This window comes from Mycteria americana, chromosome 7 (assembly GCF_035582795.1).
Source record: "Mycteria americana isolate JAX WOST 10 ecotype Jacksonville Zoo and Gardens chromosome 7, USCA_MyAme_1.0, whole genome shotgun sequence".
NCBI lineage: Eukaryota > Metazoa > Chordata > Aves > Ciconiiformes > Ciconiidae > Mycteria > Mycteria americana.
The window spans coordinates 42,595,252-42,619,913 of record NC_134371.1 but is presented as its reverse complement, the minus strand read 5'-3'; the positions used below and the strand labels follow the sequence as shown (position 1 = coordinate 42,619,913).

The 24,662-nt window shown below is 49.4% G+C and overlaps 1 protein-coding gene across 4 annotated transcripts; it reads left to right on the top strand.

Annotated features, from left to right (window-relative positions):
- The first annotated feature begins 853 nt into the window (after nt 1–853).
- On the top strand, nt 854–22,785 carry RGS4 (regulator of G protein signaling 4). 4 transcript variants are annotated; one of them, XM_075508136.1, is made up of 8 exons: nt 854–1,167; nt 1,427–1,590; nt 14,336–14,438; nt 15,108–15,331; nt 18,271–18,375; nt 19,352–19,413; nt 20,166–20,332; nt 20,873–22,785. In XM_075508136.1, the coding sequence occupies exons 5-8, from the start codon at nt 18,281–18,283 to the stop codon at nt 21,122–21,124; spliced, it is 576 nt and encodes a 191-aa protein (XP_075364251.1). In that variant the 5' UTR covers nt 854–1,167; nt 1,427–1,590; nt 14,336–14,438; nt 15,108–15,331; nt 18,271–18,280; the 3' UTR covers nt 21,125–22,785. The 4 variants fall into 4 exon arrangements, with proteins under 4 accessions (XP_075364251.1, XP_075364252.1, XP_075364250.1 ...); XM_075508137.1 differs by lacking the exons at nt 854–1,167; nt 1,427–1,590 and having other exon boundaries at nt 14,323–14,438; XM_075508135.1 differs by lacking the exons at nt 854–1,167; nt 1,427–1,590; nt 14,336–14,438; nt 15,108–15,331 and adding an exon at nt 15,508–15,657.
- The last annotated feature ends 1,877 nt before the right edge of the window (nt 22,786–24,662 follow it).

Sequence of the window (24,662 nt, the reverse complement as noted above, 5' to 3'; positions counted from 1 at the left end):
CAGCTTGTGTTTGGAGCTTATTTGCTTCTGAGTGCAGGAGCCCCTTGCTTCAAGCTCCTCCTAAATGTGGCTCTGGGCATCTCTGCAGCCAGTCACTTCACAGGGAGCCTGGGTCAAGCCTGGGCAGCACTGCGTGACAGCACCCGCTGCCGGCCAGGGCCCCTGTGGGACAGCAGGCCACCAGAACTCACTGATGGCAATAGGACCACCTATGTTCGCTGCACATGCTTGGACTCTGTAGGTCATCAGGTCTCATCCCACAGACATTTTGGAGTGTTTGTTTTTCAAGAGTTTATTCATCTACTAAGACAGAATTAAGAAAATGAGAGATGGGTGAAAATTTAAGTGTTTAAGATAGGAACTAAGGTCTAGGTAGCAAAAATCATCATTATTTTCTTAAGCATAAAAAATAAAAATAAAACTGAAAAAATGGCCACATGACAGGTTCAAAAGCTCATTTGTCTTGGAATTTCGGGCAACAAAGTGTGTTTCCTGCTTAAGGTGTTTGAAACACAGAGAGGAAAGTTTAGAGAGCTTGAAATTCACTGCAACAGAGCACTAGACATCCAAACAAGTCATTATTGTAGATGGTTTCCTGGTAGCATAAAGAGGCAAGAGTGAGCCAGGGCTATTTCAGAGCAAAGTTGAAAACACTAATTGACTTTTACTCACTGGGAAAGAAGATGTAGCATGACAAATGGCTTTGTGGTTTGAATCATTAGAGACTGAGGAGAGAGTTGTTGGCTAATGGGACTCTACTGGGCAGAAATGGCTGTGTTAGGGTTGCTGTGAGCAATTTGCAAGATGTGTTTGTGGAGCACAGGAGGAGTCAGCAGGACCCCAGCTCACACTGCGTGGCCAGGCAGAAAGTGAGGCTGTAGAGGGATGAGGCTGGAAAGGATCAGAGAGGAACTAGCAGCACCTGACGGGTACCTTCCTCTCTGGGACGAGCAGTGCTGCACAGCTCTTCCTGGGGAGGTCAAAGATGGCTCTGCCCGTCTGAGGAGCAGGCTCAGAGGGCAGACATAGTGTTAGAGCTCTGAGGACACTAATAGGCCTTAGTTGCCCCAACCAGCCTCACCTGGGCCCCCACCCTCTGCTCATGGACCAGGAGCTCTATTTAAATGCAGGCCTTGGGCCCTAGTCCTCTCCTGAGCTATGTTGTAGGTAAGTCTATCTCCAATGCCCTCTCCTGCCCCTCCTGATAGGGCTCCCTAAATGTCCCCTGCCCTGATCCATCCTAGGGCTGTGGATGGACCATTAGTTGGTCCCTGTGCAGCCTGCCCTGCTCAGGCTCTCAGGTGCTGTGGGACGGTGCTCCTCAGTGAGGGCACAACCTATGCTGGGGTCATCCGCAGCTCCTGGCTTGTCCCCCTTTATGGAGCACCTCCACTCCTGCTGCTTCCTAACACAGCGTGTTTTGCAGTAGGTCCTCCTGAGAAGGTGACTGGAAGTCTGATGAGCTGCAGAGGGGTCACCAGACAAGCCCTAGGAGGAACGAGCTGCTCTTCTGTCTTGTGGCCTGTCTTCTGGAGGAGAGATGCCTTCTAGCAACAGCAGTCAAACATGTTTATTTGTTGAAATAATAAGGTATGAGTCTGATGCTCCTTATTTCACATCATACACATCGGGGTTTGTTCTAACTGCTGGAAGAAGTCAGCTCAGAAATAATCCAAGGGTCAGTTTTCTAACATTAGACTGGAATTGTCTTTATTTACTTTTACAAACTTGGCCAAGGCTCAAGGCACTCTAATGTTATGTATTCTTCAGTAAACACAATTAACTGGAAACTCAGAAACACTGATATCATCTTTTCCCTTGGGACTGGTCACTGTGAGCTGCTTTCTCCAGCCAGAAAATCAACTTCCTTTTCCCCAGGGTTGCAGAGTAGGTGGAAATCCATTTGGCTCAAAAAAAAAAAAAAAAAGTGAGCAGGTTTGATGATGCAGCCTAGCTTGGCTTACTGCAGTAGTCAAAGGGTAGCAAAGCTTGGTAAGAGTGGGAAGGCCTGGATTGTGAAGGGCAGTTGTACTTCGTGTGTTGAAGACAGGTTGTACAGAACTGGTGGGTCCCTGCTATTCAGCAGCAGTTCCATATTTGTCTCTGAGGCAGCCAGGTGGGATCGTTAGGAGCAGGACATGGCTGTGCACCCAACATTTAACCAAAAACCTTACATGTGGGTATCAAAGCTGAACTTTAGACTCCTGTTTTATCACCTCCTCAATAAGTCCTTGCTGAGGGAATGTAGATAGGCCATCTAGAGCCTCACCAAGGTCCAAGGCAGAGGTAAATAAACTACATTTGTAGTAGGAGCTTTTCTAAGTGGTGTTATAAGCCCTTCCCCAGGTGATCCAGTCTAGTATTTAATGATCTTACAGCTGGAAAAATCTTGTCTGCTGTCTAATCTAATCCTTATTGCTGTAATTCAGGACAAATATTTCTTGTCCTTAACCAGCACGGACACACTGAACAGTTTATCATCATCTTCTCTGTAACTTCAGCCTTTCATAGGTGTGACATTTAGGTACTTCATATATCATTATCCTGTGTCACTTTGGTCTGCTCACTTCTGGATTGAACAAACTCTCATTCTTCCATCTTGCCTTATATGTCTGTGGTCTGGACTCTCTCCAGTTGGTCTACAGCCTTCTTGAAGAGCAATACCCATCTTCCAGCCTCTTACTGAATGTCTGAATGAGGGAGAGCATATTGATTTCCCACATAAACATGTGCAAAAGATTTGTAATAGAAATATAAAAGTTGAAGTGAAGTCTGAATTGAAATGTGTGTGTAAACAATGGGGGGGGGGGGGGGGGGGGAACAGAATGAGGATTAAAAGAATGACCTGTGCTGATAACGTAGAGCACTGCTCCCAGAACCGGGTTCCTAAGATGCCATTCCTGGTTGTAAAACTGAAGAATGTGTTTATGGCATGACCAAAAGGCCTGTGCTCTGGTAAGGTCACAGCACAGACAAGTCATCAGCAGAAGACCCCGTGTCCTGCCCAGAAAATGGCAGTGAGGTTGTAGCAATTCACATACCATTGCTTTTCCTGACAACCCACAAGGAAAACAAACATGGCCAGACTAGGAGAAGCAGATAATTCTCAAATCTGAAAAGTTTAGCCCATGCTGTTGGTAGCAAGGTGGGCACTGTGTACAGCTTCGAGCTGGCATACCTGGCTTTCTGCACCTCCTACATCTTGCCCTGCCCTCAGCAATCTTTCCCTTCCATTCCTCCAGCAACACCAGGCTGCCCCAGCCTTTGCTGTTCTCCTGTCTGTATTTCCAGGTCTTTTGTTCTTTGGTCTCTCTTGCTCCTCCCCTGCAGTCTGTCATCTTTCCTGTTGGTCTTGCAAACCTTTCATTCTGCTGCTCCATCCCAGCTGCCTCTGGTTTTTTCCCTGGCCTGTCACGTTCACAGCTACCTGCTGTCCTGTGCTTTTGGCTGCACAGTCCTAGTCCTGCTTCTCAGTGCGTAGTGGTCCCAGGCTGATGGCCTTTTACCTCCTGGGAAAAACTTTATCTGCTTAGCCATGTAGTTGATTGAAAGCTTCTGTATCTCATCCATTCATCCTGTGCTGACCTTCAGCAGACTGTCTGTGTGGATAGCACAGTCTGCTCTCCGTCCCTTCATTCCCTCTGCAGGATTGCTCACGTTATAATTCTCCATGCTTTTCCTCATTACCAAGTCTGTATTTACACTGCTTCTGAGCCCTATACGTGCTAGATTCAGCACTGCTCTTCCATGGCTGACTATCTGGAGATTCTGGACTGATTAGGAAGGGGGAGGGTGTCTCCACCCAAGCCCTTGGAGGTCTGATCTGAGGTACTTGCAGCTACACAAAGTATTTGCTTCACTGAATTGTAAACTCTGGGTAATTGGGCCAGTTAGCTCATCAGTGGAGGCTGGTTGAGATAGTAATGTTTCTGTACCAGTATTAAAACAGGTTTCCTGAAAATACATTAGCAGCTGTAGAACACAGAAATAGGACTGGGTAAAAATTGGATGGAGTCTTGGCTGGGAGTAACTTCCATGTCCCTATATAATAACACCTGAGCATATACTGTGGGTCAGCTTTTGGGGTTCAGGGTCTGTTACTGTTTTGTTGTGATATCAAGCAGATACTGTTAGACTGAAGGATTTGCTGTAAGGCTCTGTTGATCTCAGGCTGGGGGTAGCATGTCTTCCCTCCGCTCTCTCATGAACAACTCCAGACACTATATGAAAGGGAAATTGAAGAGAAAAAAAATAATAATCCTTCTGCTCTTAGAGCTGTCCCCATTCCCTTTCCAGCCTCTGCTGCACATTACCTTGTGTGACTCACACAGAACAAAGACAAGCGGGATTTTAGAGCTAATTTCTTTAAAATTTGAGCCCACTTTGGTTTCTGCTGCTGACAGAGTCCAACCTGCCTCCCCTACTGGACTGATGGGTTTTGGACCAAGCGCGCATATATTAGAGAATTTAAAAAGCAGTAAAGCAGCACAGCGGGATTCAGCCTCTGTTATCCAGGAGCCATAAGTAAAGGCAATCCACAGCTGGATGCAGGAAAATGGAGAAAAACAGAAGCAAAAACCTCTCCTGTCAACACCAGATTTCATGCAGTGGAGTAATTGTTAAGCTCAGCACTATCACGCTGATGTACCTTGGCTATGAAAGTACATGATGTGGGTGTCTTCTATCGACGGTGCCTCTTCCCTCCTAGTATGAGCATCATGGTGTGAAGTCCTTTTGACAAACCAGCCCTGGGGATGTGGCACCAGGCCAAAGATACTAAACTGGAATATGCTGGCCCTAGGGCAGTGAGTTCTTGAGCAGGACCAGTCTGAGCTTTCATGAGAAATACCTTGAGCCATGCTTTCAGGGGTTATTGCACTGCTTGAGCAGGTGATGCTCTTGGTTCCACTCCTTTCTCCGTGATTTTTTTTACTTTCTGTGACTGGGTTGTAGCTGGCAAGACAGCTGGCCTCTGTGCCTCCTGGCTTACTTCCTTCACATCTCATTGATCAGAGGCTGCTTCAAGAGTTCCTCATTAACTCTCAAAGAGAAAAATTCTGTCGGAACACAATTTTTGCTTGATACAGAAAGTGTCACAGTCCTCACTGGGAAGCTGCAACGGAACAGTTCTGCAGACGAATGGAAGTATGTCCAGGATGGTGCCTTTAGATTACTGTAGCACAGAGTCCCGCAGCATAACAAGGATATGAGCACCAGTGATTAGCAGAGAAACTAGGCTTGAGGGCTTGTTTTGATTTCTGCTTCAGCCTTGCAGTCTAACACAATTAATGCTCATTGGGGAGCAGGGCAAGGAGACACTTTGTTCTCATATCTTGCAAAGTCAATCAGTTGCATAATATGAATCACAGAGGCAGCAGGAACGTGATCAAGTGCAGAGAAGGGACACATCAAATGCTTTATTGTGGCTATGGGGAGAGGTGAGCCAGGCCTCTCTCTACCCAATTTATCTTTCCCAAACTGCCTTTAAGCCTGTTTTGTATCAACTGCGTGTCACTCTAAATACAGCTCAGACTGCAAGGTAGCTTCCCTGGAGCCGCTGTCTATTAAAATAGGAGAGGTAAGCACCCCCAAAAGCCTCCAGAACGATTCAGAGTTTAAATTAGCCACTTCCTTTGCATTAGCCTCACAGCGGGGCAGGGATTGCTCAGGGTCTGTGCAGCTGCGGGCTAAGCAGAGCGCAGTTAGTGCCAGCATGTGTGCGAGACAGGTGAGAGACAGCACCAGGGCCAGGGTGTCACTCCAGCCCTTTGATTCAAAGGGCTAAACTCGAAGGGGGAAACGGCCTTCTTAAGATAAGGCTTAAACTCAGAGCTCCTGCATCTTGGGAGAGGTGTCTAGGCAGCTGGTCTGGTGTGGTGCAAGTAGGTTTCCTTCTATGTCCATCCCCCTCCCCATCCTTCTGAAACTGGGCTGCTGTGCAACCAGGAGTACCTGTCGCACCATGCTCATACCTGGTGTGAGCGCTAGGGATCCAGGTATCATGGTAGCCTGAGCGCTTGGCTGTTTCCTCTCCTGAGGCTTCTGCTTTTCTTTCATCAATATGTGCTTAAAAATTTTACAGATCCATAGTGCTTATTCAAAGCTTGAGCTGCAGAGGTACTAGCCCACATCAGAGGGGACAGACCCTCCACACAGGGCAGAAATTGCAACACTCTAACTGAGGGTGAGTCTGAGAAAGCCATATGTGGTTTTGGCAGCGTCTGTCTCTGACAGGGAAGAAATGCCTCATTGAAGCTTGATGCTGACTTAGAAAATGGCAGATGACCAGTCTGTTCTCGCCCAGTACAATGTTTGGTGTGACGCCTTACCAGATGCTCTGTGCGTACCTTGCTGGCTGCTAAGCCCCACATATTTTGGTTGAAGGAAGCAGGGTTACAAGGTGGATAGCAGTGAGGTATGTTGAAGGGAGAGGGGGCAAAAAGAAGTTACTCCAATATGAAGCCTTCCAGGCATCTGCCACTGTCTTAGGCAATTTCCTTCTTTGCCTAACAAATAGCAAGAGCATTTACTGTTGAAAGCACATCTGAAAACTGTGGGAGCGTATAATGACTGTGAGGGGCTTCTGGGCTTTCTTCCTCCACTTTGTAAATTCATCTCTCATCCTTGTTATATTAGCACTATTTTTAGCAGCTCTTACTCAGAACATAAATGATTCTCCATTATGAATCTTAAGCACAAGATAGCAGTAAAGACAATTAGGGATGTTACTGAGCAGAAGGGTCATGCTGGAGGCCTGTGCCTGGCACAGCTCCCCTAGAGATCCTACCACACTGTCCCAAAGCACTGGGGCACTTGTTTCAGCTCTAAGTGACCTCCCTTGCAGGATGGCAAGGCCACTCAGTGCATGCACATGCTCCCTCCAGAGACAGCCAAGTCTCTCTGGAGACCCTTGGCTGCTGGACTGTGTTCCCAAGGATCGTCTTGTCCAGATGCCACGGGATGTGTCCTCCTCCTTCCCACGGCTCACCTCTGGGGCCTCTCCTCACATAGCTTCCTGCCCTCTCTGTACATCACTGACCACTTCTTCCCCTCCGGCTCTCTTCCTTTCTAGCTCTCATGACCCCAGCCTTTCCCATTTCTGACCAGCGTGGCTCCATCCTGTTCCTCAGCCTGGCCTTCCCTCCACAGGCACCCCAAGACGCTGGTGTTCATGTGGCAAGGGAGGAATATAGCTGGGGTCTACTGGTGGCGAAGAGGTAGGATACGTCTCATGGAGCAGAGGTGAATGCAGAGCAGCATGAGGCTATCTTGGTGACAGAGGGAGAGGACAAGCAATGCCCAGGGAGGATTTGCTGGCTGATGGGATAATTGGGCATGTTTTTATGGGCATCTAGCATGCTCTGTAACAAACCAGGGTCTGTGCCTGGCAATCCTTTCCAGGTAGGACAAGCCCATGAAATTTGGCTGAGTGGCAATCTCATGTGAGGGTTTTATGGGTGAAGTTTAGCTGGACTGACTGGGACTGCAGCATTATTTCAGAAAATGGGGAAACACAATTTGTCAGTACTACCCTCACCAGAGGCTTGCAATTTCCTATGATGCACAAATAAGATAAACATTCTGTACTTATGGAATATAAAGCAGTTTGTACATGATGGCAGTCAATTTATACTGTCATAATGCTGAACAGTACAACTCCTTTCAGAGCCATGCTTGTCTTTAGAGCTAGCTTGTCTCTCCAGTGATCAGAAACAACACCCTGGGTCTGAATATACTTGATCTGAGAAAGTCCAGGTCCATAATGTACCTTCGTGGCTTCATCTCCGAGATTATCCAAGGCAGCATCTCCTTTGATTTTTGCATTATATTCTTGGGACCACAAGTCCTCTGTGGGTGACAGTTTAAGGATTGCTGCAGTAGGTCTTGGTCAGATTCCTGTGTGATCCAAGTGATCCTGTGTTAGATGAGCCTGTTGCGGATACTGGAGGCTTGATTCAAAACAGGTGTAGAAACCCATATTTTTTCCTTCTGTGTTGAAACTTATTTCTAGCTGAAACACCAAAGCACAAATGTGCCTTGGGATAGCAGCTTGCAGGAGTCTCACCTGCTGAGCCAGTAATTGCAGTCTTTAGCATGCAGCCTGCATCCAGAGTACCAGAAAGACAGGCAAACACGGTTTCAGAAGAGACAGTAAGATCTCAGCCACGTGCATCCTGCTGAGAAGTTCAAAAGGATGAAATATAACAACATGGAGCATTTATTTCTTTTTTTGAAAAATCAGAAATTTCTAAACGGTGAAGCATTAAATGTTGTCACTCCCAGCGTGATGCTGTGAGCATGAGCTGCAGGGCACAGCTATGTACCATGTGCCATAGATTTTGCTCACAGCTCTTTCTCTTTTTTTTTTTTTTTTCTTCTCTGTGGCACAGTGAAGCTCAGGCCTGCTTGGATTTTCAGCACTGCTGCAACATAAATTTTAAATAGCAAGAGGTCTTGGCAAAACAGAGCTCACTAAGCAGTGACAGTTTTCCAGTAGTCTTTGCATGTCTATTATATACTGTATGCATTCCTGTGCAATCAGCCTCTGCAGCAAGTGGCTTTTTCCCAGTGTAGCAATTCCACATTTTTGCTACATTGGATGTTTTCCACTTGCAGTTTCATTCTGTCCAATTCATCTCCAAGACACAGATCAAGGAACTTCAGGCTAGGATCAACTGTTTTCAGTACAGTTTCATTTTGCTGCTTCCTTTTTGTGATTTCTAAACTAGCTGCACATCAGGGCTGACTGATCCGTTGAATACCTGTCACCTCTTAGAATTGCCCTTCAGGCTGGGGCCACATCAAGAGCATTTACTTTACCCCAAGTCAACTCAGCCATTGTATGCAGCGGGCTGGCATCACGCAGTGCTTTTGAATGGATGCTGTTTCTCTGCTGCAGGTGCTTGTCCTTGCTTTTGTGTTTCTTTAGCCTGCAGTCATGATGCTCTGCAACCCCATCTGCAGACTTGTCAGACATCACCTTTTAAATAACTGGAATACCCTTGAGACAGGCATTGACAGATGCTTGCTGCTTCCAGGCTGCCTTTTGTAAGCAGGCTTAGAGAATTAAACAACTAAACTGTGACCACAAGCAGTAAGCAATGTGCTTTGGATGCTGAGCCATGACCCCACTGGTAAAATGTCCCCTGGACTTTGCACTTCTGAATAAAGCTCTAGCCTTTGTTCCCTGGCATGGGGCCTTGTGGTATGGGCAGTTCTAATCCTGCTCAGCTGCCACTGTAAAGATAGGAGGGAAGGAAGGAAGGTCCATCTAAGGTTAAGACAGTAGATCTCACTAGATTTGCAGCAACAAAAGATTTAGCCTTGCAGCCTGTAACTTCACATCCTCTAGTAATTGTCTAGGCAGAAGATAGCTCAATTACATTTAAAAGTTGGGCTTTTTAAAGCTGTAGAAAGGAATTCACTGCACAGCTGAGTTGCTAAGGTGCAGAAGGCATGAGGAGTGGTTTTGTTGTACACAAAGGCGTCTTAATTTCTGATGCATCAATCCTCTTCCTGCCTCCCTTTATGCCTCCTCCTCCCCTGTACCTTAGGGCACATCTGGGTGAAGCAATCGGCCCAGCCCACGAGTGGGAGGTCCCCAGGCAAGGTATGCGCAAACCACTGACAGTAAGCTAACGCGATGATGGGCCCACAGGGGTCAATCTGAGCTGTCCCACCATCACCCGTCACAGCTCCTGTCTCAATAGGGGATTTCCCAATAAGCTTCAAGTAATAAATGCAAACAGCTTGTGAAGAAGAACATGAAGGAACACAGAATTGTGTGTTTAAATCAACAGCAGCTAAATTCATGTTACACTATATCAGGTCAAAATATGGAGTGAAAATACTTAGACCTGGTTGTTGTCAAGGGTGAAAATGTTCACTGTGAGCAGTCCGCGTTGCATGTCTTACTAGAGCTGCCTTTGCTCAGCGGGAGCAGCACCCAGCTCTTGAGTGCTGTGCTTCAGCCAGGGTGTGTGGGCTGGGGGGGGGCTGGCAGCACACAGACAGAACAAAACCAGCTGCTTCACACCCCCAGGCATGTTTCAGGGACAGAAGAAGCAATGGCAGCGTTGGGGTCTGGCACTGGGAGACTTCCAGAGGAGCTGCAGGCAGAGCTGGGACACAGTGCGAGCATCTGTTCAGTGTCCCTTGCAAAAGACCAGCAAGTGTGTCCCTGCCTGGGGGCTACATAGCCCTGAGGATGATTACAGAGTCTTAAATCAACCAAGTGCAACTGCCTTGCACTAAGATTCGTGGAGGAATAGGCTAAAGAGCTCTCAGGACAAAGAGTGGTCCTTTTTCATACATTTTAGAATAAAAAGAGACTGGAAGAAAGCCATGCTCTGAGAGGGGGTGTGCTATATAGTCACAGAGCTATTAACCTTTTGATCAGTGCAGGAGCACTATTAGTATGGACTATAGCAGGCTCATTTGAAAAGGTGGTGATATAATTGATACCAGCTGATGTGATTTAATGGAAAAATAGACCTTTTCTAATGAGCTTAATAGTGCTTTTATGAGGGAGTTGTGGTGGTGAAATAGATTTATAAATGAATATGACTTGCTATCAATATTTGGCTTAAAATGTCATAAAATCCATATTAAATGGACTAAAAGTGGCTAAATGAGACATTTCAAAGTGTTTTTAGTGTTGAGAAAGCATCAGTGAACAGGCATATGTTGGCTTGGTTTGTGGTCCAGTGTTATTCAAAACTTTCTTAGTGATTAAGAGGAAATGTTTGAGCAGCTGTTAATCAAGATGGATGACGAGACGCGGATTTGGGAAAACTGGAAGGCAAATTACTCAAATTATAGCTTTTTCTGTTGTCTGATGCGCAAGAACAATAGCCAGACAAAAAAAACCCCACTTATTTCATTAGCAAACCCAAACCAGGAGGAAAAAAAAAGTCCATTTGGGCTGAACAAAATTCTTCCTTTGATACAAGATGAAATATTTTCTTCTGGGTAGTAATGGGAGAAGTAGGCAGCCCAAAAACTGAGGGTTGAAGCAAAGAAAAACCCAAGCAAAACCCCAAAATTATTAGGAACTTCCAAGCACTTAGAAATGACAAAAATCCGCTGTTGTTGGTAGGTGCATGTATAAGTAGAAAACACCTGAGAGCATGGGAAAATTGTATGAGTTGTACGTTTCATTGTATGAAGTTGGGGCTAAGGAACATGCTGAATGAACTTGCTAACGTATAGAGAGCATCACTTCAGAGAGGAGCAGGCTCAGCAAGAAACTATGACAACAATCCAAAGCTGCTTTGCCTTTAAAAGTTCATCTTTGCCTGGTCCAAGAGAAGCAGAAAGGTGACTGGGTCAGCCTGGAGGTGCATCCACTTGAGAAGGTTTCTGTGTGAGCAGTGAATTAACCATGTGGCAGAATGGTGAGTCATCCCTCTCCTCAGGGCTAATTTGGGAAGAGATGCTCTCTCCTCAAAGGCTGCCTCTGGGGACTGGTTGCGAGCACCATGGCTGTCGTCACGTGTGAAGTCAGGCAGTGCATTGCAGAGACATGGGAAAGAACAATTTCCTCAGACTATACTGTGGGACAACATTTCTGGGAATCCCAGTGCTGGCTGCGGGACCCTATGGGGACACGTGTGGCCTCTCCATGTCTCTTTTAGAGAGGTCAGACCATAGTCAGTGCCCTGGGACAGGAAACGTGGCTGCATGCAGGGTCAGGCACAGGCACGGGCTGAGCTGATTCATCCAAACTCAGACCCAAATGGTCCTTCCAGGGCTCTCTGCTCCCAGCTCACTAGCTGTAATTCAATCAAGGCACACATGTATGTGGAGAAGATGCAGCCCTCGTTACTGGAAGGAACTCTTACCTGCTAATGGGTGGACTGGAAAAGAAATCAATGGTGGGGAGTTGCACTGGAAGGGATTTTGTGCAGAGTGCTTGGGGCTGGGGTATGGGAGAAGCAAATCGGGGACTTCAGCAGAGCTCCAGGCCCCCTCCCTGCAGCAGGGCTCGGCGCCGGGGCTGCTCACGTGGGCAGAAGTGTCACTGGGGCAGCTGCTCACACAGGGGTTCTGCAGCCTGGGGCCTTGGGGACCAGTGCCACCCTGGTTAGTGCTTCTCGGGGGTCTGGGAGCTGCTCTGGCTCCTCACCAATGCTGTCTGCAGAGCAGATTGGGAGCCAGACATGTATTGGGATGGGGAAGCCCAGGAGAAAGATGGGCAATGCTCTGCCCAGCGTCCCTGTGTGCACCCAGGTGATTTGCTAGCCCAATCCCAAGGTGCCTGGCTGGCTTTGTGAGACACGAAGAGGAGGGAGAGTGGGCCACTGTTAGCCTCTGCAAGGCGGACTGGGGAAGGCGGCAGTGACAGGAGAGGCTCTGGCCCAGCAGCACATCCTCACAGCTCCCATGTCATGCCCCTTCTCTGTTTCCAGTGACTCAAAGTAGCCGTCTTCCTTGCATGCTCATGCATCCCACAGCACGCTGCTCTGAGATGGGAAGGGACTGAGGCGGGAGAGCCCCATGCTGTCAAGAGGGCAACAGCCCTTGGCTGTAGCTTGGCTCTGGGCAGTGACCACCGAAGCAGCATTCCCCGTGCTCCCTGCTTCCTCCCACGGCCTGCCACTTGGCTGCAGCTGAGCCGAGGGACACATCCCACATCTACTTGTGTACGGGGGTGAGCACACGTGTGACATTTTTCCCTAGCAGTGATGGTGGGAGGGAAAGCTCCATTTCATAGCCTTGTCTCTAGCTGCTTGGGGAGGCAGGGCGGGGGATGCAGCAGGGACGAGTGGGTGGAGGATGAGGGATGCCACAGTGGGAACAGCAGACTTTTACTATTGTGCTGTCTCCTGTGAGTCCCTGGGTGCCTCCAAAGCACCGCACAACCAAGAGATGTATTGGCCAGGGAGCCCCCATCCCCAGCCTTGCACCCCCCAGCCCATTCTCCGTGCTGATTTCTCCATGCCGCAGGTGAAGCGAGCCAGAGGTGATGTGGCAGGTGTAAAAAGTGGCATGAGCTGCTGCTTCTCTATCTGGCAGGGAGGAGGAGACTTTGGTGTTGAGCACAGCACAGTCTGTGCCCTGAGAGAAGAGGCCTGACTATGAAGGGTAAGAGATGGAAGGGGGTACTTTTGATTAGGGATCAGCTGGAGCAGCTAAGAGGATATTAAACTGCAACAGCTGGGAAACACAGCTTAGAGGAGAAACAGTATGCAAACCCAAACTCCTCGCATGGGAGCCAGACTGAACCAGTCTGTGTTAATGAACTGGAAAAAGGGAAATTTCAACTGTAGCAGTTCTAGGAGTCTGCATACTCAGCCCAGGGAGGATGGTCTTAACTGCAAAACCCTTTGGGCTGGCTGTTGTGATGGCAGTGTTAGAAATTTCTTATTACAGCCTGCTCACATAGAAGTTGGGGAATGTAGAAGGTGACTTGATGTTGACACCACCAGTGTTCGAGTGTCATTAGAGCCACACAGTGAATGTGCTTACAATCCACAGAGAAGTGTGACATTCCTAAATCTGGTTACACACCAGTTTGCAGGGAAACTGCAGAATTTCTGTGTTCTGCACAGAGGTTCCCTGCCCTAGCTCGCAGCCTTTTGGAGCTTCCTGAGCCAGGAGGGCAGTGTATCTCCAGGCTGCCAGGGTTAGGGTCAGGGTTAGAGCTTGCAGACACCTTGACCGCATCAGCCAGCTGAGCTCTTGAATTGCTTGAATGAATGTGCTGCAGTTGCACACAAACAGCAGTAACATTGCACAAGTTTGAATTAATTTAATTTTAATCGCAATTAAGTATTTAGCAATTAATTAATTAGTTTTTTCCCATTGGCCACATTCTGCCCTTTGGCTTCTCTCCTCCCCAAACAGAAGACATCGGAGAGCTTTGGCATCAACTCTGCCAGTGCTCAGTCGCTTCCTGCAGATCCACCCAAGCGCTGTCAACTCACCAACACTAAAAACACAAGGGGATTCACTCAGTTAAAGTTTTACATTGCCCTGCGCTGGAGCCGACTTTTAGTCCAAGCAGTGCAGGACTTGCAGGCATGTTGCCTCAGGTTTGGCAACAGGATAGTCACATTCATACAAAAGCATTTTAAAGTTAATTAGAGCATTGCCTTTCAGCACAGTTAATGATCTGAGAGGATGCAGTATGCCAAGGCAGGTAAACTAGTCTGGGATTTGGGTTGTCTGTGCTGCTAGCTGTAGGCTCTAGAGACACAGGAGGGAAAAGCTCACCCTGCAACTTCTGCAGGTCGTTGGCGAAGTATTTAAAGGTTTCTGGGGAAAGGGAGCGCAGCAGTGGGTAGCGTGGGCTGACAGCCTGCTGCTGAACTGAAGCTTCTTTATTTCACAGCGGGAGCAAGACTCGAAGTGCAGCAGACCATATGCACGTCCGTCTGCCCAGAGTTTTCCCCTCTTTTATAATGATGGTACAGGCTGTGCTGAGCTGCGACTCAGTAAGTATCAGCCAATTCACTCTCTCCAGAGGGGCAACTGCCTTCTGCACCCTCCAAGGGCTGAGGACAAGTGGTGTAGCTGAAGTCATTCCGCTCTCCCTTGGGACTACAGCAGAGGCAGGCAGTGCAGTCACCACCAAACATCTGCACAGCCAGGTGTTTCATGTGTTCATCCTTTAGCACAGAATAGCCTCAATGCTGCCCCAAAGTCCTCTCTGGGCAGGCACAGTTATGTCTATTGTTTTAATTAATCATCTTCCCCTGGGGACTCAGGGACTCCCGAGTCCCAAGGTCTGGCTTTTAATTAGGGGCAAATGCAAATGGCGAAGGTATTGCAGTGATATCCATATATCTAAGGCAGCCATATTGTCAACCTCCTGTCTTTCTTTTTCCTACACATGTACATGAGCTGACCCCAAACGTGTGTGCCGGGACACACACATTTTATATTCTAATAGTGATATGCCCCTCAGAGCTTTTTTTTTTTTTTTTTTAGCCTCATCAAAGGCATATATCCACGTGCCTTTAGAATAAAACAGGACAGTCTCATCTGTCTGGGTAGTTCCCTGGTGAATTTACATTATTGTTTCCTTAGAGCTCTGGTTTCTGCATTTGTTGGGATTACGGGAACCTTTTGTGTTTAAAATTCTTGTCCCTTGTTTTCCCCAGGTTGCTTTAAATAGAAGGGGAAAATGAACAGAGGAACCAGCAAAGCTCATCTCACTTCTCAGAACTGATTCTCTAACCCTTTTTACTGTCTGTGGCCCTCTGAAAATCTCCTCCAGCTTTTATCTGTACCGTTCTACCTTTTGCAACAGAGGAAAGACCCTGAAGCTTTTTCCGCCCTTTTGAAAGAACCCACCTCTGCAGCCAGACACCAAGCTTCACTTCTGGTGAGGTTTTCAATCCCACTCACTCCTCTGTCTTGGCTTAGACGTCACCCTCCTCCTCTTGGGTGGGCAGAAAAGGGACGGGTGCTGCCGCTGCGCTGACTCCTGACTGGGTCACCGGGTGCTGCTGGGCTGGCTGGGCTAGGCTATAAAACACAGCCAAGGCAGCGCAGCTGCCTCAGAGACGAGCCCGAACTCTGCAGGCAGCGGAGGACCTGCACGCAGCCCCTGCCGCCTCCGGCCTTGTTGTTTTTCCTGGAATAGAGAACCGACCCCGGGAGCAAGATGTGCAAGGGACTCGCTGCACTGCCAGCCACTTGCTTAAAAAGGTACTGTTTATTTCTGAGCATCTGGTAATGGTCTTGTTAGTCTGGAGATACGCTGATGTATTGCACTTTGCGTCTGAAGCAGAAGTGGCAGATTCCGCTCTGATTCTTTTGTAAGATTAGATACAAATGATTGCTTACAGGCTTTTTTTTCCTGTTAGTCAGAAGCAGAATTGCATCAAGGTTTTGTGCGGAGCTGTGGGAACTCTAAACCCATCCTTCCCATCAGCAAAACAAGCAGCTTTTAGCATTGCTGTGTTTTGAGATTCCTGTCATCTGCTTCTGCCGCAAGCTTTGCACCCCTTTTCTCCTTTGAATCCTCTTTCTCTGCTGAATGTCCTTTTCTTGATTTTTCGGGTGGGTTTTTTTTGTTTTGTTTTGTTTTGAGGGGGAGGCAAGGCAGATGGGTTTGCTTTCATTTTAACCTCAAATTGAGGGTCATTCCCCAAAACGCACCCCAAACGCAGAAACCCAGCCGGGCAGGACCAGGGAGCCGGCCGCCAGCGGGCGGGGCGGGGGTGCGGGCCAGCCCAGGGCACCGCAGCGCGGGATGCGGCACCAGCCGGCGGGGCTCAGCCTGGGTCCCCCGGGTGTGTCCTGGCGGTGAGGGACCAGGTCAGGCTGTAGCCCCGGTGCACAGCGCTATGGGGCCGGTGTGGGGCTGGCCATACCCCCGTTGTGCGGTGCCGATCAGGATGGGCTGGGTTCTAGACCTGCCGTGGGTGCAGGATCTGGCTGCATCCCGGTGTGTGGTACTGGCCAGGTATCCCAGTGCTGGCAGAGTGGAGCCTGTGCACCCCCAGGCATGCCCTCGGCGGCATGGCCTGCCCCACAGCCCAGCGGGAGGGGGTCTCTGTGCCTGCAAGGTGGCCACGAGCCCTCCTGGAGGGGCTTTACTCCCTTTCAGGGGCTGTGGGGCCTGGAGACCCCCAGCAGGGGGGCCCAGGTCCCCAGAATGGCACGGGCCCCACAAAACTCCCTGCTCATCCAGCCCATGCAAACTTGCACGGGTCTGTGATGGCACAGCGCTACCTTCCTGGGGGCTTATGCCCCAGAAGGGGCTTATGCCCCCAGGAGCGTTCCTGAGGCTGCTTCCCCGTGGCTGTGCAATGGGAGAGGGTTGGAAAAGTACAAACTGAGACTCAGCCTGCTCCCATCTGGGAGAAAAAGCTCCCCACTCATGGTGGATTTGAAAGCAAGTGCTGAAAACGCGAGGAAAAAACACTGACACCCTCCCCCCCAATTTGCAGGAACATTTGACGGGGGAAAAAAAAGAACATTTGAAAAAAATACAAAGAAAAAAAAGTTCACATCTTTTAACCACCTCTGTCCAGGATTCCCCAGAAAATCCCTCTCTCCCAGAAAGCTGCGGGACTCACTGCAAACAGCACTGTCTTGTTCTCTCCTGCTGCTGCCTTCCTGCAGACCTGAGTGGTCTCCTTCTTCTGGGGGCAGGAGGCATGGCAGCGCGAGGCAGCCCGAGTCTGGCAGCGCAGGGTACTGGCAGCGCGATGTCTGCCTGGGCAGGGCCTGGATGTTGGCCCTGGTCACACGCACCCTGCTCTAAAGAAGCTATGAGTTTCCTTTGCTCTCACCCTAGCGCTGGAGTTGTTAAGGAAGCATTCATGAGCACAAGCAAGCAGTGAGATAAGATATGGCCAGGGCTGCTGACAGGGTGCTATGGCTGGAGCTGAGAGGCTGAGCAGCTACTGGAGCTCAGCCCTGTGGTGCAATCTCTTGCTCTTTTCCAGGCTCTGATCTGAGGAGTAGGAGAAGAATTTCCTGCTTATGCTATCATTGCACTCTGCAGCAGGCTAGGGCTTGCACCCCTGAACAAGCAGTACTGATTTACCCGCCCCCACTGTTTTTAAACTGGAAGGAAATCCAGAGAGATGCTGAGGCCAATACCAGCTACATATATAGATGCTGCTGTCAGGCAATGATTGTCCTGAGCATGCTGGAAAGCAGAACAAAATTAAGCATGCATCCTCGTAGGAGCTCACCATGGGGCAAGGGAGTAGCTTGCAGTCAGCGTGGGCTGGTTGTGGTGAAGCTCCTGGCTCATCCCCTGATCTCACCCCACGGTCCTGCTCCTAGCCCTTTGCTTCCTCCCTTCCTTCTGTGTCATGGGCAGCTGCTTGGTGGGGTGGCCTGGCATGGCCCCGCTGTTCCTGTAGCTGGATGATGAGGTGGGGAGATGGCAAGGGCTGCAGGAAAGGATTAGTAAGCGTGTAAGAACTGGACGCTGGTAGCTTAGGGAGAAGTTGACACATTTACAGCACGGTGATGCCTTTCTATCACAGTATTTTAACTGTAAACAAACAGTAGGAAAACAGCAGCTTCTCCCCCTTTGTCAGCCCTGCCTCCAGGCTGATGACCTTCTCGGCAAGAAAATGGTGCTGTTGAACATGAAAAATGACTTCTTTGACTTTGTTGTATTTGTCTAGCAACAGCAATGTGCATTATGTGAGGAGTGGAAATTCAGCACTGGAGTCATGAGCAGTGACCTGCATTTGTGTCACTGAGTAATGCTGAAGGACGTTATTGTGGGTGAGGAGGCTGCAGAGGGAGTTGTAATGCATTATCTGAATCTCATTCTTGAATTGTTTCTTTCAGTGCCAAAGACATGAAGCATCGTCTGGGCTTCTTGCTGCAGAAGTCAGACTCCTGTGACTACAGCTCTTCCCAGGGCAAGAAGGAGAAAATATCTTCAAGCCAGAGGTAAGAGCAGATGCTGCCATGTAGTTAAGCCCAGGCTGGCTGCAACATGTTGTTTACTCCTTCACTGTGCTGAACTTCACTAGTGTTTCTGCTGCTGCTTCCCAGTACCTCCTGAACACCTGTGTGTTTGAATCTAGTGTGGCAATAGTCATCAGGTATTGAGTCCCTTTCCATGAAGAAGGTTGAACTAGAGGTCCCTTTCTGCCAACACTTCTGTGATTCAATATGCATGTGCGCATGGAAAGACTTGTGCAGTCTCCTGCGCAGGGGAATAATGCCATCACAAGACCCAGTGTGCCTTGATACATTGCAGAATCAGCATCACTGTCTCTTCGAGTTGGATTTGTGCAATGGTCCACACAGCTGCACAGAGGTATTGGCACAGAGAACAGAGAGAGCAGCCTGTCAGGGTATCACTGCTCTCGCTGAGGTGCAAGTAGATGGCCTCCTTTCCAAGGAGGACTCCAAAGGCCAAGGTATGTTCCTGGAATAGATGAGCCTAGGATGTTCTGGTATGGTAGGGGGGAATGAATGCAGGATGTGTTCCCACGTTCCCCATGTGTTTCTACTTCCCATGTTCCTCTCTCTTCCATATAGCTACTGTTCCCCTGACAGGTTAAAGAAATCAGCCCTTTGGAGTTCACTGATACGACCTGTAAGAGTGATCAGAGTTCTGTGCCCTATCAAGAGATGCAGCCAGTCACAAAATAAACATAAAGTCCCCAAAAGTTTTTCCAGGAAAATTCCCTTCCAGCCCATGGCTGGTGACGGGGATTGCAAACTGGAATTTCTGTAGAGTAGATCTGGGATCCCCAGGGGTCTCTGTAAAGCAAGCAGACATTTCCTTGGTCTCTCGTGTATGCTCTTACAACAATCAGGGAAAGAGATTTTCTAATGGTGCTGAGCAAAAAACCAAATTTGTCCTTTCTGTACTCCCCTTAAATCTTCCCTATGTTTCTCCCTTTGTTCCTTTTAGGGTTAGCCAAGAGGAAGTCAGAAAGTGGGCAGACTCTTTGGAAAACTTGATCCATCATGACAGTAAGTAAAGAGGGCCCTTCTGCTGGAGATGTCGAGGGTGCTGCCTGCAAAGTGTGTGTGCTGAGCAGTCCCTGGAGGGGGCATGGGACATCATCTTACGTCTCTTAGCAGCACACAGTAGCTCCTTTGGCCACACAGGCCTTTGGGAGGGGTGGTGAAGGGTGCTCTTGGTCAGATCCAAGGGACAATCCAAATGTATCATGAATGGGGCTTTGACCTACTGCTGAGCTGTCCCTTTTGTGAAGGCAACTGGTTTAGCCCTGTGCAAGGGGAGGGCAAGACTGCAGCACACAGTTAACAGTGGGTTAAACAAGAACCAAAAAGTGGAGAAACTGTTTGCAGCTGAGCCCATGGGAGACTTTGTCTTCCTGTTGGATCTAGGCTACACTGTGTCCTTGATGTTTCCTTTGTGTTGTTCCCATGGCCTGAGACTCTGCAGGATGTGTTGGCTGTCTCCTTGGGGCCTCCTGGGAACATGCAAGTTGCTTGTATTCTCCTGGCTGAGCCACTGAAGGTCACAGTGGCGGGGCAGGCAGCTGAGGACCCACATGTGACATCCCCATGGGGCCTGTGTGAATTCCAGCCTCCCTCGGCATGCACAAGTGACTGCTGTGGAGGCAGGCAGCCATCCCCAGGGGAGCTGCTCATTCAGCTCTGGGAACGCAGAATTGCTGTTTGCTGGGGTTCATGGGTATGACTATCCAGGAACCAACACTCTTACCTGATCTGGTTTTCCTCTAAACAATCTGTAGGAGGACTGGCTGCTTTCCGTGCTTTTCTCAAATCTGAGTACAGTGAGGAAAACATCGAGTTCTGGGTCAGTTGTGAGGACTACAAGAAAACCAAGTCGCCAGCCAAGCTCAGCCCCAAGGCCAGAAAGATCTATGATGAGTTCATCTCGGTGCAGGCAACAAGAGAGGTATGTGCCCAGAACATTTCTTGAGCAACATGGTATCACCCTAAATCCTGAACCAGGCCAGCAGCACAGGGACGTAGAGATCTGGTAGTTTCACAAGAGTTGAAGGATGCTGCTTCTCTGTTAGTTAGCAAGCGAATGGTGTCATTTTTATTGCTTTCATATTAAACTTGGATAGTGAGAAAGTGGGTTTAGTTACAACCACGTGGCCATCCCGTGTGCACACTCAAATGAGAGAAGCCCAAGAGGACTATGATTCCCAGTGTTCCAGCTGCTCCCATGCAGTTGTTCAAGTTTTGTGGCTGGCTGCATCCCAGAGGGATATGTATCAGTCTCCCCTGACAGTTCTTCTGGCAGCAGAGATGCATTGGTATCCAGCTGCACAGATTCAGCCAAGGCTACAGGGTGTCCAGCAGCCATTTCAGACCACTGCCTATCAAGGACAGCTTAAACACGCTTGGTGAAGAGACGCTTGGATTTTCCTTTACCTGTGCTAGACAATTCTGGGACAGATTTGACTTACGTTCTCCCTTTGGCCCACAGGTGAACCTGGATTCATGCACACGGGAGAAGACAAGCCACAATATGCTGGAGCCTACACTGTCCTGCTTTGATGAGGCTCAGAGAAAAATATTCACCCTCATGGAAAAGGATTCTTACCGCCGTTTCCTCAAGTCCCCCTACTACCTGGACTTGGTCAGCCCACCTGGTGCTGGCTGTGGGCCTGAAAACTGCAAAAGAAGCCACACTCACACCTTAGACTGCAACTCTAACATCATCTCACAGTGCGCCTGAACCTGCAGGAAGGCAGGGGCGGGCTGGGCTCTCACAAGAATATACAGCAGCAAAAGCATTCGTTGGCATGAAGCAACAGAGCTGTCTCCAATAGCTGTCTAATGTCCCAGTTGTATCCCATGTCATGCAACAGCCAGCATTTGTAGCCCATGCCAGGCTCAGTTTGTGTAGCAAACCCTCCTGTGACTCCATTGCTGTAGGAGCCCTGGAGTCTGTGTCTGACGTGAAAGCTGGGTGCAATCACGGTGTGTCCGCTGTGTTTCTGGCGAGCCCTGCAAGCCCAGGAGGGCAGTGGGGGAGCACATGCTCAGACCCAGCACTACCCACCGAGGGACCAGACTTGCAATGTTGCAGTGTGACACCTAGCAAGGAGCAGGGGAAAGAGGAAGCCAAAGGAAGCGTTGGGAACTGTGATCTCCCCTTTCTAATCAGCAAAAGCTTAGATGAAAAGGACTTGCTCTGGCCCTTAGCTGTTCATATAGCTCCCAAATGTCTGGGCTTTCAGCAGTATTTGCTCAGAACTCAGGCTGTGCTGCATTAGAGTAGTCAGACATAGGAAGAGCTCCTACTCTTTCTTGAAGGGAAACCAAAACTTTTCAGACAAACAACCTCCCTCGATCACCACAGCTGCAATCACAGGGAAGCTCTCCCCTCTGGCCACTTCTCCCTCTGTAGTATCTAGTTTATTCTGGCTGAGGATCTTTCCTAGGGCTGTACAGAGCGACTATTTTGGGGGAGGTTCATTATTTCATATATTATTAATCGTGTCCTTCATCCTCCCAGGTGTTAAATACCATAGCTGAGCAGAACAGAAACGTGTTCCTTCTCTCCCAGACTGGCAGGTGTATATTACTAACTCTGGGAGTGCCATGTGAATTCAGGTTTGCCTGCCCTGGCTTGTATGGAGCAGTTTGCAATGGAATAGGACCACTACCACAACAGCTGGGGAGGAAAGACCCTTCCCGGCAGTACTTGAAAATGTCTCTCCTTTTTTTTTTTTTTTTTTAAATGTTATTTATGTAAGTTTATAATTCAGTAGTAGCATGACTCACCTTTTTCCTGAATATGGTAGGAGGAATGTGTCAGTCTCATTACTGCTCCTGGGCTTTGCGAGAAGGCAGCTTACTTTTTAATCACTGCGGTTAGATGTGGCCTTCACTGGGGGCTTTGGGACTGACACTGACCTGCAGTTGGAGGCACAAGGAATAGATGCAGGGCTTGCTGTCTTGGGCTGCAGTACTGGATATCGGCAGCCAGCAGCTGCGATCGCCTGCTCTGAGCAGTCCAGTGGCTGTCGGTGACATTTTCCCCCAACCTTTGGTCTCTCCTTAGTTGGATATTGAGGCTCTGACAACCGTGTATTCCTTGCTCTGCATCCCAGTCCAGACAACAGTTCTCACACCGGGGTTTTGACATGGCAGGAGGAGGCAGTGGTTCTCCAGTAGGCACGTCCAGGCCCACAGAGAAACACCTCTTTTGATATTTGCTTTATTTTGTATTTATTAGATTGTACTGACACATACACCCCCTGCATGTTCAGCTAAGAGATGGAGAGGCTTGCTAAAACTCTGAACTTTAGCCAAGCACGTGGCTATTTTTTATTTTCCCCTGGTACTGGGAACTCTTGATAACTATTGCAAAAACTGTATTGATATTTAAATAACGGTGAATACATTCTAAATAAAAATGTTTGCATTGGTACCTTCTAAAATGCCGTTGTGTGAACCAAAGAAAATGCATGGAGATGCAATGCATTGGCTAACGTTACTCTAGAAAGTCATTTTACAAATGGCTTCACTCGGAGGTTGTTTTACAGAAGGATGAAACAGCCATTATATCCTTCAGATACCCTCGGCACCACGAGCCTGGGGGATGCTGGGCTTTTTGGGGCCCATGCTGTGCCCGAAGGCAAGCTCAGCACCCATCCTTGCCGAGGGGCTGGCGTTGAGTGTGAGGCCCCCCTGACAGCCTTGGAGGTGGGAACGTAAAGGAGCACCTCCTCGCTGCAAATGTTTTCCCACCCAGAGCTCCAGAGGGGAACACATTTTATCTCGGAGCTCAGCCTCTCCCTGGGCGCAGACCCTGCGGGGGAAGAGGTGCCACACGAAGGCGGCGTGGCTGGGGGTGAGCAGGGCTGGCTCTGGCTCAGCCCCTGCCCCTGCAGGCACCGTGGCCGCTACTGGAGCTACTGGAAGCGGGGCATCCCTCGGGGCATGCCGACTGAGGCAGCGGCGGGGCTGGGGGTGCCCGTGCCACGCTGGCACTGGGGAGTTTCCTCTGGACCAGCCTCCTGGGGTGATATTTTTATTCCCTTTTCAGTTTCCTGAGAAACCACCGCATCTTTTGCAGCAAAAGCTCTGAGGCCTTTGGTCTTGCCAGGGCTTTTGGGCGCAAGTTTTGGGGGTGCCCTCTAGAGGGTAAGGAAACACCACACCTTCAGTGCAGAGACAAAACGAATAGTCCATCAAGATAGTAGCAGAAATACACGTTTATGTGTGGATTACTGAGTGGTACAAGAATATGGGTTAACACAACCAGTTCCTCAGTGCACACCGGCCTGAAGATCTCTAGCGGAAATCACACAGAGAACATCAGCCTGAAAACCTGCTGCTTGTGGGTGTGAGGAGTCGCTCCCCACTCCTGACCTTGCCCCGGCCCTTGGCCACAGCACTCGGCACCCTCCGAGGAGTGACCAAGGACTGGGGGGAGCCTGGGCGAGCCCCGGGATGCTCTCAGCCCCCGTGGGCAGTGGGCACCGCTGCCTCGCAGGCCTTGGCAGTCCCCATGGCTGGGGCTGGGCAGCACCGGCAGAGCCCTGCCTCAGCATGTGGGGGGAGAGCCGCATGATTCACACCTTGGCTGGTGAGGTGCAAGGGTCCGCATCACTGAATTAACCAGAAAACACACAGCAAATGATCCCCCAGTGTTAATCCGAGGGATGCAGCTGCAGGGAGCCCTCCTCTGCACGTCCCCGTGGTGGGCAGTGGGCGCTGGGGAGGCACGGAGGCAGCGCCTGGTGCCCGGGGACCCTGGCTGCAGCGTGGGGTTGCCTTGCCCCACGGCAGGGGATGGGGGTCCCTCGGGGAGCATGAGACCTGCCTCCTGCGCCAGCTCAGGCACCGGGACGCACCGGGGCCGTGAGCACCCAGCGGCCACAGGCGCAGGGTGACTTTGGAGGACGTTTTGGAAGATGCACCTTCACATTCTCTCAGCTGGATGGCCAAGGTTTCCCTCAGCAGGGTCTGGGACCGCAATAAACTCGTTCTCTGTGACAGACCCCAAGCACAATATCCAGAAACCCTGCTTTTTGGCGCTCTGACTCACTGGGGATCCAGATGCCTGTGTTAGGAGTATGTATATATGTGTGTGTGAATACTTGTATATATGTCTATAGGGATATAGATGTACAATGTTGTGTGTATAGTGCTCATACATATGCCAAATTTCATGAGAGCAAGAGTGATAGAATACATTAAGTATTTCCTACCAGAAATAAAATGGTTGGTATCAGCCCGACAGTGAATACCTCTGGGCCTGC